The 24,425-nt window shown below is 40.3% G+C and overlaps 1 protein-coding gene across 2 annotated transcripts; it reads right to left on the reverse strand.

The window, feature by feature from the left end:
- Window positions 1-3,834: 3,834 nt before the first annotated feature.
- Window positions 3,835-24,178, reverse strand: adgrg1 (adhesion G protein-coupled receptor G1). 2 transcript variants are annotated; one of them, XM_040137233.1, is made up of 17 exons: window positions 23,899-24,178; window positions 16,031-16,191; window positions 13,305-13,377; window positions 11,186-11,448; window positions 10,763-10,949; window positions 10,415-10,460; window positions 10,033-10,129; window positions 8,293-8,415; window positions 7,933-8,049; window positions 7,165-7,207; window positions 6,937-7,043; window positions 6,514-6,629; window positions 6,142-6,401; window positions 5,947-6,046; window positions 5,466-5,740; window positions 4,226-4,367; window positions 3,835-4,070 (listed from the first exon to the last, which is right to left on the reverse strand). In XM_040137233.1, exons 3-16 carry the CDS (start codon window positions 13,366-13,368, stop codon window positions 4,240-4,242), a joined length of 1,926 nt encoding a protein of 641 aa, XP_039993167.1. In that variant the 5' UTR covers window positions 13,369-13,377; window positions 16,031-16,191; window positions 23,899-24,178; the 3' UTR covers window positions 3,835-4,070; window positions 4,226-4,239. The 2 variants fall into 2 exon arrangements, with proteins under 2 accessions (XP_039993167.1, XP_039993157.1); XM_040137223.1 differs by lacking the exon at window positions 16,031-16,191.
- Window positions 24,179-24,425: the final 247 nt, after the last annotated feature.

Consider the following 24,425-nt stretch of genomic DNA (forward strand, 5'->3'; position numbering starts at 1 on the left):
GTGGCGATACAGGAGTCATTATTAGCTGACACTCATCATTTGTGCTTGGGGAACAGATTTCCATCACCACTTATCAACAGATGTCTAAAATGGAATGATGATAATAATAATAATGAGCATCCCCGTCGTCGTCACGGCTGATCTCCCCTGCTCGATATCTAGCAAGTCGACGGAAAGGGTCCCGTGAGATCGCCGCTGGGCCCGACGGTGCCAGCGTGTGAAGAACAGACATGTAATTAGAGCGGCCCTGCGAGGAGCATGGGCCACGGGGGTCGGGCCCTTGAGCAGTATGTGCCATGGATATGTTATTTAAGGTTCAGCGATGGCTGGAACACAGTTACGCACGCACACACACGCACACACAGGGAAGCTGCAGACTGGCAGCACGCAACTCATCCGTGTGCTGGCATGGGTTCGTGAAGTACGGGGCCCATTCATAGTGGGCCTTTAAAGAGGAAAAACAAAGCTGTATTGTTATGGCTACATAGTGTATGAAATATGCATTTTAATACAAAAAAAAAATGTCAATCGCACACAACTACAGCACGCTGAGGATGACACAGTAAAGGCTTGACACGTTGCCAACGAGCCAGTACAAAAAAAAAAAACCACCAAAGCTTCATCGTCTCTGGAGGCGAGAGCCCACCCAGTGACAGCCACCTGCAGAAACCGAAACGCCGCATCAGTGAGCACCTGTCAGCACCGGCGATGGGGACCGTACCGTGTCACGCTTTTATGAACACGCAGTTACGCCTCTGTTGGTGCGGGTGGAGGAGGCGCCATAGGATACGCCTTGTGTTAAGCAGCGCACCTCTGGCTCTGGTTTGGTCTGATCTCACTGTGACCTGGCATGTCTGCGAAGGGGTGGCACTACTGATAAAAATAAAGTACGAGAGTAAAAATAGGCCATTTTTCTGAAGGACTGTTAAATCCTCTTGTTCCAACACGGCACGGATTCGTTTGATCTTTCTTTTTTTTTTGAGTGGGGGGGGTGGAGACATTAAGAATTTCAGTGGCAAACAAGCAGCAATGTTTCTGAAGAGAAAAACAAATCTAAAACCTCCAGGGAGGAAACACACAGGCACAGATAAGAAGGAGGGACGACAGAGCAGGAAAAGAGCAAGCCTTGAATGTGCTTACTTTGCACTGCTGCACCGCACACACACACACACACACACACACACACACACACACACATACAGACAAACACACAACCATTAGCTCTTTATAACCAAGACTTTATTTTTAATTAATATTCTGTCTACATCCACAGAAACTCAAATATACACAATGATCCAAGTGTCATAAAAATGTACATTAGGAAATAAAACAGTGCAAACATCACAGTATCTGAAAACCCCATTGTGGACTCTGGTGGAGATGAAAGAAATGACATTCACTAAAATTATATATGCATGGATTTAAAATTTTTATTTCAATGTGAAATTAAAATAAAAACACATTTTGCCAGCCAAATATACAGTGGCAAGAAAAAGTATGTAATAAAACCTCTGGAATGACTTGGTTTTCTGCATTAATTGGTCAAAAATTTGATGTGGTCGTAATCTAGGTCACAAGTGTAGACAAACACAGTGTGCTTAAGCTAATAACACACAAACAACTACAGTCTTTCATGTCTATATTGAACACACCCATTAAACATTCACAATGATGGTGGAAAAAGTAAGTGAACCCTTGGATTCAATAACTGCCCGAACCTCCCTTGGCAGCAGTAAGATCAAAGAAGTGATTCCAGTAGCGGTGGATGAGACCTGCACAACGTTCAGGAGGAATTAAAATTACTTCCATGTTAAGGTCATTGTCCTGCAGCACCAACAAACATTCTGCTGACGTTCGGCTGGCGAACTTGGGAAATCATTTCCCCCTCGGTGGTATTGAGCTCTCCAGACCCAGACGCAGCAAAACAGCCCCGAATCATGATGCTCCCTCCACCGTACCTCACCTCGGGATGACGTACACCTTTTTGCGCCATACATAGTGCTGCATGTTCTTCCCAAACAATTCAATCTTATTTCTATCAGTCTACAACACATTTTCCCGGATTTGAGTGGAGTTTCAAGCTGCTCTTTGGCAAACTTCAGGCGTGCAGTGATCTGTTTTTTTTTAGAGCAGCTGCTTCCTCCATGATGTCCTGTCATGGACACTATGCTCCATGCGCCATGATTTGTGCATGGTAAACTAATGAAAAGAGGTGTTAACCAGCTCCAATGAGTCCTTTAAGCCTTTAGCTGTTACTATTAGTTTCTTTTTTACCTCACTGATCATTCTGCATTGTGCCTTTGGAGTCATCTGCTGGGAGAGCAGCCACAGAACCAAGTCTTCTCCATTTATAGACAGTTTGTCTGACTGTGGACTGAGTAATATCTAAACTCTTTGAGATGACTCTGTAAACCTTTGAAGTTTTATGCAAATGGCCAATTCTTGAACTGTTTGTTTTTTCTAAGTCAAAGCAGCTCCAACCCACACTTCCAATCTTGTGTCACTGATTGGACTCCAGGTTTTCTAACTCCTGACTCCAGTTAGCATTTGTTGACGACATTAGCCGAGGGGTTCATGTACTTTTTCCAACCTACACTGTGACTGTTTGAATGATAGATTCAATATGGACAAGAACAAAACAGTAATTTGTGTGTTTAGGGTTAAAATAGATTGTGTTTGTTCATAATGTAACTAAGATGAAGATCTGACCATATTTTAAGACAATTTTTTACATCAATGCAGGTAATTCCAAAGGGTTCCCTACAATTTGGTCCATTTTGAAGATGAAGACCTGATAATCATTATATTTTAAGTAAATTATTTTGCCTGAAGGTATAGAGAACATATGGAGTCATTCTGAAGTCTACTCTTATAAAACATTCAGCTATTATTTTACAATGCATACTTACTGCATCTGAATGTCTTCTATTATACATATTAGAGTAATGTAAAAGAAAACTCACTAAGGTTCTATATGTACATTTTTTTAAAGACTGAAATTCTAAAGTGCTACATTAAAAGACTCAGCTACAAAACAAAAGCATACACGGTATAAAATTAAAAATAAAAAGCTTATCTAAGGTTCAACGAGAGCTTCAATAATAATATATAATTTCTCTTTACAGATAATATAATGGAAATCACAGCACAGTAACCTGCAATCACTTAACTTCCCCAAGTTTGCCTGTCTGGAAATATATTTTATCCCCAGCTTAGAATTTAAAATCTCAAATAAAATCTTTCCCTTTCCCCTAACTAGAGCCAGTCTAGGTATTCTACAAATACAGGCTCCAGGCCTGTATTGTAAGTTCCTGAGTGATGGTGTCATTTCTTCTCTACTGCCAAAGAGAAGAAGAAAACAAACACATCCTAATGTGGAGAGATGCTGTCCAAAGCCTGGAAGCAGTGCAGAGATATTCCCTTCTAAAGTTTCTGAGTGAGCCTCGCACTTCTACCCAATCAGAGAAGGCCGCAGTGAGGGGTGGGAGCTCACGGCTGTCAATCAATACGTGACCACGCTTCTGGTCTACTCCTCTCGTACTGTAGCTTCCGGCGAGTATTAGCTGCTGGAAGACGGACTCACAGGCTAGCAAGCTCCCGACTCCTGCATTAGCGGAGTCTCATGCTAGAGCTAGCTTGATTTCCAGAATTAGGCTAGTTCTAGCTTTACACAAAAGTTATTATTTGGAAAATTCATCTCAAGAAATTTGGTAACTTTTCACCACATGAGATGACTAATGAGCACAGCTTGCTCCCTCGAGAGTGATTTAAGCCCATTTAATTTGATAAACTAGTGCTAATGCTAATGGCGCTAGTGTCTAGTGATAGAAGTGGTGACATACTATTTCTCCATCATCACCTCTACCTGACTGAAGGTAAGTTCTGGGAAATCCAATGAGGTGTGCTTGTGTTTACCAACCCAGGGGGTCTATGATGTTTAATACCAAGGGATACCAGAAGAATGATAGGTGTAGGATGTATGGTGAGTTTTTTCACTGCTTGTTGGGGTCACTTCGAAGTTCAATCCTCATTTGTGGGTTATTGCTCAGATTTACCAGCAGGTGCCACACCTGACAACAAAATTTCGAAAGAAACAGTGAATCAACAATGTCGCAGTCCGTGTCAGAAAACATTTTCCATTTTATCATTGACTTGGATAAGAGTACTTTATATTTACGTAAAAGCTTGACTGTTGCAGCGTTTTCCATTTTTTTATGTACCACACCTTTTTTAGTCCATTTAACTCTTCTCCTGGTACTGTAGCATGTGTTGCCTGGTCGATCCGGTGCTGTTGCTGCTGAGAGCAGAGTCACCAGCCTGTTTCCGCATCCACTCCAGCATGTAGAACCGCAACATCAGAAGGAAGCCTGGGGGAACAGACCAGAATCAAGATTCATCCCTATTCAGGATCACTGGAGAAGAAGCCCATGCACTATATCGGGATAGGGACACAGTGAGGATCAGTCCATTACAGATGAACATAAAGTTTAATACTCAATTCTCTACTACAATATAAAGGATATTATATAAAGCAAGTTTTTGCCTGCCACTGATCCCAAGTTTTATTTCTGAGTGAGCCAGGTTAGTATCAGTTTAGTTGCAGCTCATTACAAAATGTTTGGTTTTAGTTTTGGTGAATCTCATATTAAGAAGACTTAATATGAGAAAAACTAACATGATAAAACAGATCATGTTGGTATGTACTGTATTTTAATTCATAAACTTGGCTTGGCTTCAGTGATGGTAATGTAAAAAAAAAAATATCTTCCATTATTCAGTTCTGCTACAAAAGTTTTTTTCTATTTTCTCATCAATCAGGGTGGAATAGGAGAGAACTTACTGTAAGCATTTAGTCATTGTTTGTCGGACGTTGAGTTTAAATGTTTGTGTGTCATTAAACTGTCTCATGTTAGCTTGTTAACGTATAAAATTCTCTTTCTAAACTACGAGCGTGCAGCAGCAATGGGGTTAATAGGTTGAGTTTTTGGACCTGAATCAAAACAAGTGTGCTGCATGTGAGAGGAAACAGCTTTTCTTCTGATAGGCACCAGTAACAGAAGGCCATGATTAACCATGGCCATTGTCTTATTCCCACACTGATACAATGGACACTGGCTCCAAATACACAGTCGCCACTCTCTGAGCCAACAATGAAAATACCCCTGTCCAAAGACTGACTATATATAGTTAAACCTTCTGCGGAGGTGGCAATAATGCTGAAAAAGTTAAACAATACGTATGTGGCTTCTCCTGGTTTCAATTTAAACTCCTTTTCTTTTGGATTAGCATATCTGACAATAACGTCAAATTTAAAGTCTTGTGGCACCATATAATGCCTGAAAAATGCAAGTCTCTGCTCTGTTGTAATAGTTCCGTGGTATGGTTTCTCATAAATGAGAAAGAAGACAAGTGTAACAACATAATGTAAAGCCTGCCCAAGTGCAAAGTATGTCACAAGCACAGACCTTGAAAAGAGTTGAGGGTGCAGGAGAGGAAGAGAATGAAGTCAGAAAGGGGTCCAAAGTCCAGGAAGGTCAGACCCCAGGTTGTTCCAAAGAGGCAGCTGAGACCCCAGATACTGAGAAAAGCCACACGGTTCTGCCTCCATTCATCCCGGGTGCGGATCTTCCTGTAGACCATGAGGAGCATCACAATGCCCGAGATCACCAGGATGGCCAGCACCATCATGTTGGTGACATAGTGAGCCAGCAAGGCCTTCATTGTGTCTTTCATCCAGCACCTGCAAACACCAAATACACTTAAAGAAGGAAAAGCAAATGATCCCAGATAGGGCGAATAAAATGCCAGAATAATGTTCAAATTGCTTCAGTTGTTTCTAAAACAGACATGTCACCACGCTTTTTTAATTGCTTTTTGTTCACTATCCTGGCATTACTGCACATATCTCTCCCCAGCAAGTATCTTTATCCAAATAATCTCGCTTACATCAGATAAGGGTTGGAGATGTCATCGCTTGGCACCACCTCTCTCAGTCCATAAATGTCACCTACTGCAGCCAGGATGATAATAGGAACAGCAGGAAGAACTGGAAACAAATTTTCAAACGTCACACGTTAATGTCATGTTCACCTTAACATGCCATAAAGTACACTTATTACAAATATTACGTCACGCACTCACCGAAGCCGACCAGGTTCCATAGATGGGGGTTTGGGGGGTGGCTGAAGATCATGTACACCAACCAGAAGGTGTGGAAGACTTCCATGCCCATCCAAGTGAAGGAGCTGAGCAGGGCGTAGTGGAGGCCTGCCCCCACCCAGGTGCACAAACTCTCCCCTCCCATGTTGGCCAGGATCCCAGTAAAGAAGAAGAGCAGATTGAGAAAAGCGAGAGACACTGCTAGGCCCAAGTGGATGGATATGGACTGCTCCTTGGATCGCCTGCGAGAGGGAGAAGGGAACGGAAATGAGTAGTCATTTAATTGTTTACAAAAAAAAGATCTATCTTGTTTTGACACTTTGGACTAAATTAGCCCTCAAAAAGGAGCATTACCTCTTCCTGCAGAGAAAAATGATGAGAGCGGCACAGCTGATCACAGACACAATGCAGCCCAAGGATGTAATGGTGGTCAGTGCCAGGAGGTGGCGCACTGGTCGAGGCTCCAGTTGCTGTCATGCGACACCGAGCAATGAGCAGAGCAACAAGGTTATCATACACCAATTTATTGGAGTGTATACAGTATATGTCTATTTCTATGTATTTTGTGTGTGTTTCTTCACAGTAAATTGATACTGCATATAGTGGCTGTATGTGTTTAAAATCATCTATAGATGTGGATTCTTGTAAGTCCTTGATGTTAATCTTGTGGGATATACATGTACACTGTACGTTTTTCCTGCATCACAGGACTTTCTTTCTGTTTTGTTTGTCTGTTTCTTGCATGAGAAAGAGAAGTGTATCTGCAGCATGTCTCACCACCAGGACAGAGAAGTAAGTGAGATGGTTACAGAGGCACTCGGTGTGTTCCGCTCCTCTCTGGCGTGTCACGCATCCATCCTCCAACCATTTGACCTGCACTGGATCTGCGCATAGACAAAAGTGATTTAAACACACTTCATTATCATCTGTGGGAGTTAGACTAAATAAACAGGGAAGGAGAGTTACAAGTTGAATGAATAGTGTTTGGTTCTAAAGGGTTCCAACCTTTCCTCGTGTCCCATGAAACACATTTCCTTGAATTCTTTTTCTGAAATAAAGAGGGGAGAGAGACTTGAGCTGCAATCATTTCCCTTTACAATGCTGCACATTTGTGTTCATAGTACTACGTGGAAAAAAAAAAAACCTTGCTGCATGTTACCATATCACCGCAGATGGTTAGAGTCACAGTGTAATAAAAAATACACATAAGGTACGACACTAAACTGTGGGTTTGTGTGCGTGTCTGTGTGTGAATGTGCACTGCAGAGAAGAAGCAACCGACCACCCTCAGCGTATATAAAACCATTTGTTTTTGCAATATGTGAAGTAAGAAAAGAAACCAAGTGGTTTCTGTGTTCGCTGCATTGACGTGACAGACAGCTTGAAGCGGCTGGAAATGAAGAGGACCATTTTGTTACTCGAATCGGCATCCGCAGCTAACCCACATTTGAGAAGTTTGTGTGTTACTTGAAACATACAGCGCGCACCTTACAGTAACAAAACACTTGATCCAGTTGTGTTTCAGTTTTGGGGGCACGGTTTGGGCTTGGCATGATTTCAGGAAAACTATCCGACTGTGCTGTTCACAACTGGGCAAGACATGGACTAACAGACATTTTCCCTTAATTAGTCAACCAGAATTATTTAATTCACTGTGTGTGGCATCAAATACCTGTTTAATTTTGAATTCAGAAAAAAAAAAAATACTGACAATTCCAGACAATATAAAGTGGACAGTGATCACACCGATACAGACAAAAGTACACAGCTTACGGGTATAACATCATGGTGAAAGCCAATCCTGATTGGCTCAGACAGATCAGCGATGACCTCCTTCTCCACAGTGATTCCAACCACATCAGTGAGAACCCTGAACTCCTTGAGACCATCCTGGAACACAGACACACACACACACCTTTACCTTCCCCTCATATAATACAGCCTACAAACTGTATTTACACACAGGGGAACAAAAGCATCGAGATGGCTTTTAGCAAAGCTGTCAGTAGAAACAAAGCCTTGCTTCAAAGCGAAAAGCCGGGTCAAGAAAAATGGTAGACAGGCAGGTGTGTGAGGTCATGCTGACATCTCTCCTCAGCTGCTAGTGTTGACTGAGGGTAAACAGAGCCTTACCTGGAACAGGGAGTTGTTTCTGAAGAATGTGCAGACTACTTTGCTCGTGTTTTTTGCAGCTTGTCGTAGAGCAGGGGGGAGATGGACACTCGTGGGGGACTTTTCAGATATACCTTTAGTGGCCTGTGAAGCAGAACACCGTATATGGAGAGAAAGGACATTGGACAGTTTGAGACAGCCCAACAGGGTTTGGGTCAATTCACTTTTAAGACAACACATGACAAGTGAACAGGGAAACTGCTGACCATAAACCGACACATCCCAGACAACAATTCTTAATTATTCAGTTCCACACAGGATTGGGAACAATGCTGACAAAAAAAAAAAAATGTTTTCACATTTTCAAATTTTCTTATTGAAAAAAATCATCGACAGGACTTGTATCACCCTGCTACTCTGCTTGTGAGTGTGCATCACAACCCCATGGTGTACACAGCTGTAATGAGTAGACTGCATGTAGATTAATGGGTACATACACAAGTGGCCCTATTTTAAGGTCGTTTGGAGGAAAAAATGTCAACATCCATCCTCTACTTGTCAGTAAAATGCTGTATCAAGCACTTTCATGTGGCTAACTTCTCACCCTTTATTCAGAACTAAATCACCACCGCCCTCAACTTGACTGAATACTCCCTGGCTTGTTTAAAAACCTGCTGGAAATTCTCAGTCTCAGAAGAGTAGAAGCCCACTCACTAGAGTGGAATTATGAAGTCGCTACTAAGACAATATCCGTTGTATGAATCACTGCCTATGCATCTCTTTGTGAGAGGCACTGCTGTGTTACGTGCATGCTGAAAATATCTTCATGGTTACAGTGGGAGTAATGTGCAAAACAATCACAATAACTGAAGTTATTATTGATGTCGAGGACGGTGTAACGCAGTTGAAGCCTACAGAAACCTATTAAGTGGACATTAGGTGGACATTCAGTTATTTTGTTACACAGACGTATTTTATTTTCTCTTTGTGTCTCAGAGGAAATGCGAGTCATTTTTGAATATGCAACTAAAATGCAACTGAGACAGGCCAGTGTGGTCACAATATACCTGATGTGGCCTGTGTCGTCGATACTATTGGTGGCACATCCCAGGGTAACGTTACCGTTACTCCAAGTTGATCTTGTTGTCATCATTTCCCAATCAAAGCCCAGAGCGAATAACAAACTGATCCAACTAACAACTATTGTCTGTGTATCTAAAGTCTGATATATCTTATTCCTCTGTGCCATAATGCTTACTTGTTCAAAAACATTTAAAACACATCAATGAGCCACACTGTGAGACTGGTTTATTTTGAACTGATCTCCTGTACACTGTTGTAATTACTCACTAGTGAACAAATCCACAAGTGAAAAAGAATTCCCAATAAATGCACTATTTACTCCTGTTTGAGCAATGTCTGCTAAAAACTACAGCACCCGGCTGTTTTGGGAAAAACTATTGAGCCTTGTTTAAACCTTTACCTATACTTTTTTTAAAGTGAAAGTATGTATTTTTGGCTTGTTTTTAAAGATTTACTTCTTCAGCGGGAACCAATGGGCTTGAGGCTGAGTGCAACTCACGGGCTCGGAAAGGCTAAAAAGTATTGAGAGGCTGACTATCACACTGTCGGTTTTGGTCTTTTCATGGTATTTGTTTAATATTTCATTGTAATTTGATTTTCAATATCACTTTAAGTTCTAATTCCCTTTAGAATGTAATAATGAGTCAAAGTTTAACTCTTTTTGTTTGTTTGTCTTACAGGTGATGTGACGTTGTAGCCTCTGAAATCGTCCTCCATCTCCACCTCAAAGGTGTGAGCGCAGGGGTCTCTAGCATTCCCTCCAGTGTCTTTAATCCTGGACAAACATTAACGCACAGCATCAAGTTCAAAACTGAAGTTTCAGCTGGTCATGTAAAGAAAGCAAGGTTTTCTTTGCAACCCCCACCCCAGCATGGTTCAAAGTTTAGCTTCTGTTTATGGTCGAAGTTTATGTACTTGCTTACTTTACAGAAAGCTACACAACAATGGACTTTTAAGACAGAGTCAGATGACGAAGGATGTTGAGCAATCAACCCTCTCATGCTACTTCAACAGTGAATGTGATGATGCGTTTGATTAAAAAAAACAGAGAGTAAATTACGTGGCGATTCGGGTCGATCCGTGGCTTGCTTGATCACATAAAAGTTCTGCAAAAGAAGAAATAAATAAATAAGCAGCTTTGAGTTTGACATGTTTAAGTTGAACAGAAATCAGATTCTCCAGTCCATTTGTATATATGGATTTTGAGAGGTTTTATTTTAAAGGTAATCTGTCCATCTGTACATACATTTGACTGGACAATAGGGAACGTTAACGATCAGTGTGGAAAAACTGGCTTATTGGAACAGAAAATAATACAGAAAACCTTCCGTTCATATATAATGAGTAAATCTTTGATCTTGCTAATATATTCTAGATATACTGTAGATAACAGCCACATCTTCCTTACCACAGTTAATGGTGCGTCCGTTGAACTTGTAGGCTATGAAGGTTTTGTGGGTGATGATATCTGTTCCGATCATTCCATTGCTAATGCCGTAGGTTGCTTCGGGTTCATTGGGGCCATTCGACAGATCAGTGCAGCAGGAGCCACGCAGGCTGGCAGGCCAGCACACGGTGAGGTTCTGTCCTCCGACCTGTACAACAAAACAAATCACCCCTTATTAAGCTCTGCATCAAGGCATTCAATTAAGCTGCTGTAGCACATTCCTATTTCACTTCCAGAGGTGATACTGAAGTTGCCAAGAAAAAAGAAAAAATGAAAAAAAGCAGAACAATGCACTTGTCTTCTCCATTACTTTCATGTTGCTGAGCCAAATGACAGGTGAAAACAAATTCTCATCTTGCCTCCCTCCTCCTTTTTCTGATTTACCTGCAGTTTCAACTGGTCCAGCAATGGTTCCCAGTACAGACAGAAGTCACTTTTCTCCTCTGACTCAAGTCCATACTGGTGGAGGGGAATGACATCAGACCGCGAACACTGGGCTGTGATCTGCCCATCGATGGACAGAGAGCTCTTATTGGCTGAGATCGAGATCCCATTACAGCCTGGGGAGAGGTTGAGGCTCAGGCTCAGGCCCTTGCCATGGTGCCAGGTGCCACAAAATTTCAAGTCCTGATCATTTTCACTTGAACCTGAAGGAGACAAAAGGAGACTTGATCTTTACTTTTCCATTAAGTGTTACAAAATTAGTCAAAATATATATTCAGTTTAAATAAAAGTTGTGAATGCAATACCGACACACACCCACAGACAGGCAGACGAGCTCATGCTCCAAAAAAATGTTCATCACAAAAAAGTGATTTCATCCAGTTTTGTCTCTGACTTATTTCGGAAAAAAGGAAAATCAGCTTGTTTTTTGAAGCCGCGTCTTCCATTATTCTGATGAGCTCAAATAATAGTCAATAATATTTTGGGCTTGTTGAAAGATGTTCAGAAAATAAATGCAAAGCCTACTGTAAACCTGTGAAAAAGTTCTGCACGAGAAAGTGAAATAAGGAAATATTTGTAGTTGTAGAAAAATGTGATATTATGTATGTACAAATGATACCAACAGTGAGGTTACAAAAGAACTCTGGGAAAAAATTATTGCTTTTATGGTCCTCTATCAGCAGATTCAGAGCAAACACCTGTATGTAAAAATTCATGTTCACACTATTTCCATGAAGCAACCGCTGTGGTGAATCGCACTCAGATGCACCGTGCCCAGTTCGTCAGGGGTTTGCTTAGAGCACTTTTGGTATTTTAATGGCCAGACCTGTCTGACGCACCGCTAGTGCACATGGATCAGAAAGTAGGATCTGAAAGAATACATTATCATACATTATAGGTGGGAATGTTAGAGACAATCATGGCCATTCATATTTGCTACTTTCATCCATAAGTAACGCCATATATAGAATGAAAGTAAAAATTTTGCTCCAGTATTTTGCATGTTGTATTTCTTTTTTTTTGTTTCTGAAATTATTTTTTAAGTGAAAAAAAAGTTAAGAAAAAAAACATTAATTCAGATTTGACGATGCTAAAATTTATGACAATATAGGAACAAAACAGTCCCCTGTCTAATCCTCACACTGGAACATAAGGTAAACTGGTTAACCAGTAAACTGCTATACTGCAACAATCCTGCTTGTGATCCAAAAAAGAAATAGGATTTTGTATTTTAACAGTTTCTTGTTTCTGGGAAGATCAATATAAATTTTAACCTGAACAATCTCTATCACACCCTGTTGATAATCACAGCCACATCTACTTGTATTGTATGTAAAAATGTGGAGCTTCAGGCAGTGCTCTGGCCAAACTGGTTAAAAACATGATGACGTACGCTGTTGTTGCTCTTGGTTACGAAACGTTTTGGATGGAGAGGATTGGTTGTATCAGACAGTCCTGAGGGAGTTATTTGAGGACAAAGAAATTTTAACTGACCTTATATTTTTCACAGGACTGTGTGAACTGTTTTTAATGTGTCAGGCACCTGACACATTTTAAACCACAGAAATGATTTGGGATTCTTTCCGGACATGATTTCACAAGCTCAAAAACTTATTGACCCTTACTGGAGTCCATATACCGTGCCTTGGTTCAGGGTAGTAACCCTCAGACAGCTCTTTGTACATGTGAAACTGCAGCGATAGCAAGTAGAATTTTCCTCGTGTCTGCAAAACATTTTCATTGATTTACGAAGCACTTTAGTTGCCTAATGTCCCCAAAAAGAAGTTACAGCAGTTTAAAGTAACTTCGCAAACATGCCAATGTAAACAGCAAATTCAAAATCTACCCCGCGGAGGAGACATATGGTGAATGTTTGAAGTTTCTATCATGTGTTGTTTTGAATGTCTCTCCTTGAATATCTCTACACATAACAAAATGTACCACAAAGAGTAGCCAGGATGGTGGAGAACAGTGTATAGCAACACAGTTGTAAAAATGAACATGAGGCTAAAAGAGGTACGTAAGATAAAAACGTTTTTTTCCACTGTGGTTATCTTACCTGTGGAGAGGAGGATGATCAGGATGAACACAACCCTCAGACTACCTGTCAGTTGGGGCTCCATTGGTAAGAGCTGCCATAGGAAAACACAGAAAGTCAAAAGCAGTTGCAGAAGGGGAATAAATCTATAATTTATTTCCGCATAGGCAGGGAAACAGTCAGTCAGCAAATCATTCCCTTTTTACACCAAAAGTAGCGCGTGTATGTGGGTTTTTTAAACTTGCAAATCCTCTAAAAGAACCTGACAGAAAAATGTTTTTTCTGGTGTGTCACATTTGATGTCACGATTGTGCTGGAAAACGGGGTTAGTAAACAGCAGAAAGCAGCATGGAGGCCACTGATTGTGCTACAGCGGTTACTTTTTTATATCTTTTACTTCAGTATCTTTAATGCCACCTGTAAGATGAGACATCTTACAGGTGGCATATGAAGAACAAAATCACCACTGCACATTTTTCCCATAGACTTTCAAAAACAGTAAATGTTTCTGGCTATTTACATGCCAATGTACGGAAATTCGATGAGCGTCATAGCATTGCGCCGGAAAAGGGGCGAAAATTAGCATGTCAACCAAGATGTCAATTTTCCATCACAGTAGTTGGGTTTCTGGTTACGCTTTAAAAACCCAACAACAGAAACCGGCTATTGAAAAAGTGCAGGATTAAATGAAAAAGCATAGTGTGCATTTGTGGCCACTTCATAACTGTAAAAAGCCCATTTCAGTAACACACAAGTATATCTCTTACATTCTTTCTATGCATGTGCAGAGACACGATCATATATAAAATCAAAAGTCCCTATCTAGACCGGCACAGGTTTGACATATCAAAAAAGTTTTTTTCAAATGATATTATTCCTATCCAGACCCCTGCCTTGTTATCTATACTCTCTTATCAACGAATATAAAAGTGAGTTCAGGCTGTCCCTAAGGACAGCCAGAGCTGCAGCTGAGTCCTCAGTCCATATCTTGCTGGACATATCAACAGCCTTTGATACGGTGAACCACCGCATCCTTTTATCTATCCTCTCCAATATGTGCATCTCAGGCAAAGCACTTTCTTGGTTTGAATTCTATCTCACTGGGCATTCCTTCAATGTGTAATGGCAAGGACATACGTTCTTATCCCATCCCCTCCCCACATCGGTGCCCCAGGGCTTGGTGCTGTGGCCTGTCCTCTTTAAAATATAAACCACCTCCTTGGGCTCAATAATCTGCTCACACAACTTCTCATATCACTGCTACGCAGAGGACACCCAACTATACCGACCATTCCCACCAGATGACCCATGGTCTTGGCGCAGATCTTGGCTTGTCTCTCAGACATATCCAAATGGATAAAGCAACACCACCTTCAACTAAACCTCTCTAAGGCTGAACTTTCAGTCATCCCAGCCAATCAATCCATTCATCACAATATCAACATCAAAAAAACATCATCTCTCACCCACCAGCCTAAAAGGGCAAATGTCACTTGCTACTCAGTGACCGCCTCTGGCTACACATGGCCGCCCGAATCAAATTCAAGACACTAATGCTTGCCTACAAAGTGATTTCTGGGTCTTCACCCATCTATTTGATCTTAATCATACAGGCTTATGCTCCTTCTTAGCCACTGCGTTCCTCTTGCCATGCCTGCACACAAGGCAAACACAGTCCAGACTGTTTTTGTTTGTGGTTCTCCGATGCTGGAACGAGTTACCAAAAGCTATCAGAGTATGGGGGGGGGGCTCTGTAGTTTCAAGAATCTCTTACAGACTCATCTCCTCCAAGAGCAACTCCTCTACTAACACCTCAAACACCCTAACATGTCGACCTAGCACTTGCACTTTCGGTGCACTTCTTTACCTGATCTTCTTGCACTTTTTTCTTATTGATTTTGTACAAGGATCAACCCTTGAGGGACCCCACATAACAGAGGAGCGGAGGAAGGCACATAATTGTTAATATGAACATTGAATGGTTGTTTGACAAGTATGAGGACAACCATTTGAGTGTGTAAGAGATACCAAATTTAATTCAATAGTTTCTCAATTAAAATAGCATTATCAATGGTGTCAATTTTTTTTTCAAGAATCTTAGAAAAGAAGGGGAGTTTGCAAATGGGCCTGCAGTTAGCTATATCAGTGCTATCTAGTTAGGCTTTTTTGAGGAGAGGGAGGACACTGGCTGTCTTGAAGTAGTCAGGTATGCAGCCAGAGGAGAGAGACTGTTTGATAATAGAGAAGAAAGGGGGAAATGACTGGCATGACCTCCTGAAGAAATTTTATAGTCCTGCTCTACTGAAGCTTTAGTGTTGCCCCTCGCTTTGGATAAAAGCATCTGCCAAATGAGTAAATGTAATCTAATGTAATGTAAAAAGGTGACATGGCTGATAGACTGTTTCGATATCATTCAGACATTACATATCAGACATTACAGTACTCAGAGCAGAAGAGAATACAACATAAAGTTCCCTGAAAATAAAAACACAAACTTGCATCACATTAAGCTGAGAATCATGTGATTGTTACCAGAAAGATGTGTCAATTAGCCACACATATGCACACTCATTTCAGTCAATTTTTTCCAAAGATGACATCTTATCCCAGACGTTTGCTTTCACCACACAGACTTTCAGGTTGACACATTGCCCACCACCAACTTAACCCACTTGCCAGCTTTGTTCCAGCACTAGAACATACACCCACGGTCACACCTTTTAATTTAAAATACACTAAATACACACTGCTTCTGTGAATGCGTCGAGTTACTGTAGAGTATGCGAGACAGTCTGAAAAGAGATGAGGATGCTGGTTTTGAAGGGGAAACAGAGCAGTCGTGGTTATCCTCAATATCAGAAGACAGACAGGAACCAGTTGAACCACCGACAAAACAGAACGACGGCAACTGAAAGATAAAGACAGACACAAAGAAACAGAGAGATCGCATAGCCCACAGGGTCAGTTGGCTATTTATAACTATGTATGCTGAAGCACACACTTGATACTCGAGATGGACCTCAGCCTTAGACAACCACACAGCAACACAGATTCAATCCGAGAAACAAACACACACACACATAAACACACACAAAGCGTACACACACACAGCGAAGGATGTTTGAGCACTACAGAGCAACAAGTTTTTGCTATGTGAAACTTAATTCAGGGACCACTGCTAACCTTTAGCTGATATAGCCATATAGCTCACAAATTCCTCTGCCAAAAAGAATCTTTTAACAAGCTGTCTGGAAACTCCATGCAGCGAAAGTCTCACTGTGGAATTCATGCACAGGCTCAGCAATTACTGCAAAGCATTTTTATGTACAAACAGGGGTGAATTTTGACATTTTGAATCCAAAGACTGTGTTTTGAACTCCTTTTTGAATGTTGGTTGATATTGAACGGTTAACAGAGAGGACAGAAGTGAAGTTACAGTGTTAGGTAGCAGAAGGTGAATAAATATTCAAACTGTATAGATCAGACCTAGCCTGGTCAAGCTGAGGCTGGATTTCAGGCTTTCAGCTCAACCAGGCTTAACCTATGTTAGCATACACCATCCATCCAGAGTTTGAAATTGGCTGCAGTTGCCTAATTAAAATGTAGAGCTCTGACATTTGTTAATCAAATGTACAATATCGGCACAAATATGTTCTACTAAAGCACATTTTTCTGGCTTAAGGTTAAGGATCTCTGAGATAAGATCAACTGAGATATTGCATATTTATAGTTTTATATGTATCATGAATACATACTCAGTACTTAAACTGGGCAGAACCAACCAGTACAATAGAGTATGAAGCTGCATTAAAGAATCAGAAATATAACTGTATGTATTCTGGGGATGGTACACCTATCAACCACAACACACACACACACACACACACACACATACACATATATACAGTGAGGTGCATAAGTATTTGGACAGTGAAACGATTTTCATGATTATGGCTCTGTACACCATTACAATGGATTTGAAACAAAGCCATGAAGATGTGATTGAAGTGTAGACTTTCAGCTTCAAAAGTAATTGGACAAACCAACATAATTATAAATATCAGGATTATTTTTAATACTTGGATGAAAATCCTTTGCAGTCAACGACTGCCTGAAGTCTGGAACCCATGGACATCACGATATGCTGAGTTTCCTCCCTTGAGCTGCTGTGTGAGGCCTTTACTGCAGCTGCCTTCAGTTGCTGCTTTTTTGTGTGTCTTTTTGCCCTCAGTTTTATCTTCAGCAAGTGAAAAGGGTGGTACCACCTTGTGGTAAACCCTCTGTATTTACATTCATGAAGGCGTCTCTTGATTGTAGACCTTGACAATGATATAACTGCCTCCTCCAGAGTGTTCTTGACCTGACTAGATGTTGTCAAGGTATTTTTCCTCACCGAGGAAAGAATTCTACGATCATCCACTTTAGTTGTCTTCCGTGGTCCTCTAGGCCCTTTGGTGTTGCTTAACTCACCAGTTCATTTCTTCTTTTAAGAAGGTACCAAATTGTTGATTTGGCCACTCCTAAAGTTTCTGCCATCTGTCTGATAGGTTTGTTTTGTTTCGACAGCCTAATGATGGCCTCCTTCAATTGCATCGACACCTCTTTGGACCACATAATGAGAGTTCCCATGAACATCTACCAAATGCCAGTTCAACATTTGGAATCAACTCCAGACCTTTTATCTGCTTCATTTGTCATGAAATAACAGGGAAGAGGCCACACCTGGCCTTGAAACTGATTGTCAGTCAATTGTCCAATTACTTTTGAGCCCCTGAAAATGAGGGACTATGTATAAAAATGGCTGCAATTCCTAAACGTTTAATGCAAAATTTTTGTTCAACCCCTTGAATTAAAGCTGAAACTATTCACTTCACTCACATCTTGATTCGTTCATTTAAAATCCATCGTGATGGTTTTCAGACACAAAATTATGAAAACTGTTTCACTGTCCAAACACTTATGCACCTAACTGTATATATGTGTGTGTATATATATAGACACACACACACACACACACACACACACACACACACACACACACACACACACACACACACACACACACACACACACACACACACACACACGCATATAACACTGCCTGATCATTGCAAGACTTAAATGAAAAAGTGAAATGATCTATTATAGAATAAATAAAGAGAAACAACGTACTAAAATAAATATGATTTAGACTGACAGCTGAAGTAAAAATGCAAAAACTGAAGCTGGAATCTATTTCAAACAACATGATTGTGGTTTTGGCACTTCCCTTTTTGATAATTGAGGACCGACATTAAAGGTTTGAGGAAAGCGATGCCAACATGTGACTTTGCAGTGGTTTATGATAAGGAACTAATGTGTGTTTGTTATTCTGTATACACGCACTCACAGAAACCGACAACCTCTTGAAGAGAGGAGGTAAAGTAGTGTAGTGATTTAAAAAGTTACAGTAGCTGTGGATTGGGTAAATGTGGGTAATGTGTTTTTTTTTTTAAAGCATATTTGGTATTATTTTGCAATTGTAATATATATTCTGATATATAGTGAGTTTTCTGGAAATTCAATTGAATAACTGAGATTGTAGACTAGCTTCTTCCATGGCTTACAACCACATATAACCACATCCCTTGCTATTCTTGCTCTCTTTGCTAATGCAGAATGGAAACTCCTCTGACATTTTTGATTCGAAGCATAGCTGGGAAAATCACAGATAAAAACCCAAACTGTTTCCTGACTTTGTAAAATGCCTTGCAATAACGTTAGGAACGTAACATATTTTAGGAATAGGACACAAAGGTTGCGTTTGAGTCAATTGAAATTAATTATATGTTAGTTCAAATTTGTTCAAACAAAGCGTGACAGCCTTTTCTGCATTTACTTTAGTTTTCAGTAAATTTATGATAATTTTAAAATCTCTCTAGGCCAGTGAGTTAAGTTAAAGCAGTTTTCCAGACTGGCCATTCCATATAAAGCTCTGACAAAATATTGTTACAAATATTAAAATATTATTGAATTGTTACAAATACATAGCACTTCAACATAACTCAACAACATCAATCTAACTGTATGTTGTAATAAAAGCTACTGGTAATAAACACTATATTGTTACAATTTTTGTAGGGGTCTTAAAATTGCATACCATTTGATTTAGGCTTTTTTCAAACTAGCAATTTCATTTAGTCTGAGATGTCTCAATGTCTCAAATTCTTCTGAGAGACAACTGAAAGAGAAAGAAAAAGACAGTACACAGTCATTTTTTGGGTCAACATGATGACACATAACCCAACAACAAGACTCTTCGTCAGCTATTCAGCATGACGCCCTGTGGTGAATTCACACGCAGCATTGATGTGCGACTCACTGGCCCCCCTCATTACAGCTCTCTGACTATAGACATGAAATTGATGAAGGCGACCTCCACTCACACTGAAGGAAACAGTAAACCAGTGTCACCCCACCCACAGATAACTAGCGAGTGTGAGCACACAGTAGAAGGCTCAGTTCTCTAGACAGGTTTGAGAGACAGCAAAAACGGCCCCCACTCTCAACACAAGACTCTTCTGTGTACATCTGCACACATCCACATAAACACGGGGTACTGGGCGTGTATTTAACACCAAGAAGTGGCATTTCCTGTGTATAGAGTTTGATAACAGAACAATTATTTCTTCTTCCTCAGCTCAAACCTCTATATTCTCCGTCTCTTACACAATGTTTCAATGTTGGCATGACATGTAAGCTAAGTCTCTCTACCCGCACACCCTCTCTATTGTCCCTGCACGGCACCCAGGCACAAGACTTTCCCGTTTTCTTTCACTTCCCGGCTCTTATATGTATGAGTGAGCGGCACAGACAAAGAATAGTACAAAACTCACTTTTCAGTACCACACTCATCCTGAAACGTGCTCCTCCCCTGCCCACATCACTCCCACGCACATAGAGAATGATATAGCCGGGATCCTGTTTGTGTTTAGGTGTGACTGCATGCATATCCTCCAAAAACCCAGGCATGTGTGAACAAGACAGGCCCCCCGACCCCCTGATCTTCCGGTCTGTCGCTTTGTGTTTTCCAGTAAAATTTCACCCGTCTTCCCATCTCAGTATCACATAAGGGGTCTGACTCACTCTCCAATGTTAATCATCTTTAAAAGTCTTGTTGTACCTAATGTACACTGGCAAGGCAGCCAAAACCATATGTGACACAGACTGCAGAAGAAGGTGACAGACAGATAGAATTCTTCATCTGCGTCATCGAAAGATCCAGGAGGTGTTGCATTTTTTTATAATAAAAATGGTCCAGGTCCAGGTTTATTCCAGACCAAAATATCTTAACAACTATTTAAAATATTGCCAACAGTCGTGGTCCTCAGAGGATGGCGCTTCAAGACTTTGGTGATGACTTTTGGTGACTTTTCCTTCAGTACAACAATGAGTTTAGCATTTTAGTTTTTTTTTGTGTGAAATGTGAGAAAACTATTGGACCGACTGCCATGACATTTGGTTTCAATGGTGCCCAGATGGTAAATGCTAATAACTCTAGCACCATCATTTGTCAAGTTTTAATTTGTTTCTTTGGTTTATGACCAAATACCTACAAAACTTTACTTTTGTGTTTAGTGGCAATTAGCATACACTAGCACGCTAACATGCTAACATGCTGGTGATCAGTGTATTAGTACTGTCACTGTGCACATGCCAGCAAGCTTTTAGCTCAAACCCATGCTGTGCATAAGTACAGCCTCCCAGAGCTGCGACCATGGCACCTGCCGTCTAATATAATGCCATGGGGTTGAGCTGCCTTGTATTTTACCACAAAAAAATAACTGTCAAACTTGTTTGTGATCTCTATCAAAAGGCTAATCTGGTGTTTAAGCTGCAGCTGCACCTCAGGTTTTAATTTCAAACCCTATGATATACAGGACCGGTTTTCACTGCAATAAAGTACCAAGAAAAATACAAGAAAATACCACTTCCTGCCCTTCTCGAAGATTTTTAAGTACCTGAATGTCATATTTTCTGTAACGGTCTGTCCATTTGTGTTGCTGACTGCTGACCTGAATGAAATATTGTCATTTCATTGTCAGTTTTGTCTATATGTATATTTCATAAAATGTACTTTTTGTGTCTCAGTATTCTCTTGGAATAATTTCACAGCACATTTTAGGTGCAGCTAACAACAAAGTCTGTCAACTAAGGAAAGTTGACGGTAGACCGAAAATGAAGTTTGGATGTTGCCATGGAAAAGTTTCAGTCTGCATTTACCTCGCTCCTCTAAAAGCAGCAGAGAATGTGCATGGAAGAGTAATTCAGGAAAACAAAAGCTGCTCTTTGTTGTCAGGCTGAAGAGACAGTGAGCGTGAATAAGGGTCAAAGATCACTGGCTGGTTCGCAGGCTGTTTAAGCCAGTGGTTAAAAGACATACACACAGACACACAAACAGTTCTCGCTCCGTGCACAGCACTCAGGCAAAATGAAAGGCGAGGTACGGAAGTTAAAGATCACTTTAAAAAACTATGTTTTCAAATTGTAACATGAGTAAATTTAGCTTGGTGGAAGATTCATAATGTCAGTATTTTGATTTACTGAGTTTATTATCCAGCTCTTTAGAGTTTTTCCTTCAGAATCAAATTCATGGTGTTAGGTAAAGTAGGTAAAGTAAAACACTCACAATCACACTGAGGAAAACTGATCAGGAAAAAGACCCTTCTACTTGCGCTCATGTCGTAACACGATGACCTATTTTGTCTCTCTCATTTATCTTGTTGCAAAAAGTGCTGCTGTGGGAAGATTGCACTGTGCTACAATGCCTTGCACTGCTGCCAAACTAGGTATAGAGATGTAGATTTGTTTTCCTGAGTCACAACACAACATGTGTGTGAAAATGTCAGGTTTCAGTGATATACTGAAAAGCTACGGGGCAAGCCTCTTAAAGTGAGATCATGACATCTAATTGAAAGTGTTAGTAATAACAAGACTTCTTTTTCATCTCACCTGATACGACAAACACTAAAAATAACAGCTGGGAGAGCTTTGTCGAAGCAGGGAAGAGCTGCGGTGTATTCTGCACAGCATTTCAAGTTGAAGTGGAAGACTAGAAGTAATGTGGCTGATGTGGAATGCTCCCTAGGCTACATTTGTATTGGACTTCGCATTCCTTGTGATAGCGCCGTAGCGATGCAAGTGTGCATGTCTCTGTGAGTGTGTATGTGTTCCTTTATCTGGATCTTGCCGTCCTAAGAGAGGAAAAATGGAGGAGCAGGTGGAATGCTGCAGATATTTCTTTCGGGGCTATGAATAAATCAATAAAACAACACAGACACAGACATGCACAGACAAAGCCACCCCCAGTGTGGCCTTAAGTGTTGGTCACGAGGTTCAGTTTGCCATCAGAGCCTTTCTTTTCCTCTTTATTAAAAATGAAGTCAGCACAAAAGAGAAGGAGTTTCTGCAATGAGTCACACATCCACTACAATAGGCTTATTTGCATCACAAGGGATCGAGCATTCCAAAAAAAAAAAAAAAAAAATCCTCCTAGTTTTTCATTTCTTCACTTCCAGTTTCAAACATCAGATGCTTCTCTGATCTGCATGTCCTAGTTTACAAGTGTTTTAAACCAAGACATTGCTAATTTTCAAGGCTTTTTTTTTTGCGACAGTTTTTTTTAACTGGGTGAGGTCTTTTTATTGTGAGTATAGGGGCAGTCAGGAAACGGCATGCTCCAGCTGTAGCAGAGCAAAGTGGAACCTATAAGGTCCTGCTACCTGCCTTTGATGTCTGCCTTTCAACACCGATATGAACCCCAACATCATCTCCTACTACAGGGGCATTGTAATTTAACACCAACAATGGAGGGGCCAAAAATACATACCTGGAAAATGGCATCTACAGTAGGCCTGCATACGTAATTTAAACCACACCCATTGCATTAGGTTCACCTTATTATTTATCACGCTATTCCTTAGGATACTGAGGTTGTTTTTCCCTGAAAGAAACAATTTGAACTATATATATATATATATATATATATATATATATATATATATATATATATAAACACACACACACACATATATATATATATATATATATATATACATATATATATACATATATATATATATACTTATATATATATACATACATATATACATATACACATACATATATACATATATATATATACATATATACATACACACACACATACATATATACATATATATATATACATATATACATACACACACACATACATATATACATATATATATACATATATATACATACACACACACATACATATATACATATATACATATATATATATATATATATATATATATATATATATATATATATATATATATATATACATACACACACATATATATACACACACATATACACACACATATACACATATATATATATATGTATACATATAACCAGGTTTAATAGTTATACCCTAATCATTTTTAAAAAGTGCAAAGAGTTCACTAATGGAGGTACTAATACATTCCTGATGCGTTCATATGAATCCCATAGCAATATTTAGCCTACTGTATTTCTGTAGCACTATACCGTTGATGTTTCGACCAAGGGTCTGCAGGCTTACCTTGTTTTCCTGCCTGCAGACTTTCGGATGCCCAAAGCCTGGGATGGACCTCCAGATTCAGTGACTCACTTACACCGTCTTCGGTTGGCCAGGGAGAGGAGTAAACTTCATTCGTGTTTACCTGCTGCCTTTTCAGGTCATTTCTGACGCCTCCGGCGCACTTCAGACCGGTGGGAGGGGATTTAAAGAAAAAAAAAATGGAAAGTCCGAGGAACAAGGCGCCGAGCCGATGCGTCGACTTCAGCCGCCACGCAGAGCCTCTGTTGGGGCTGCGACTGTCAGCGCGAGCGGGGTGTGAAACAGAGCTTGTTAAGGCGGTTTCAATGAATGGGGCGTCGTTTCCGGTCAGGACTTTCACAATACATCAATCAACAGAAGAAGTTTTATCATGAATGTAGAAATCTCCTCTATTTGTGCTATTATTATTATTATTATTATCATTATTATTGTTATGATTCCCCTTTAAATAAATGGAAATACATCAGGTATTCATTTCTTGTATATATGCCCCTGAATGCATGCTCTTA

This window comes from Xiphias gladius, chromosome 1 (assembly GCF_016859285.1).
Source record: "Xiphias gladius isolate SHS-SW01 ecotype Sanya breed wild chromosome 1, ASM1685928v1, whole genome shotgun sequence".
Lineage (NCBI taxonomy): Eukaryota > Metazoa > Chordata > Actinopteri > Istiophoriformes > Xiphiidae > Xiphias > Xiphias gladius.

Coding starts and splice junctions, on each gene's coding strand:
- adgrg1 (XM_040137223.1), bottom strand. CDS start 13,368: ATGGAGCCCCAACTGACAGGTAGTCTGAGGGTTGTGTTCATCCTGATC. Junction 10,950..11,185: donor TGGACCAGTTGAAACTGCAG/GTAAATCAGAAA, acceptor TTTGTTGTACAG/GTCGGAGGACAGAACCTCAC. Junction 10,461..10,762: donor CGGACGCACCATTAACTGTG/GTAAGGAAGATG, acceptor CTTCTTTTGCAG/AACTTTTATGTGATCAAGCA.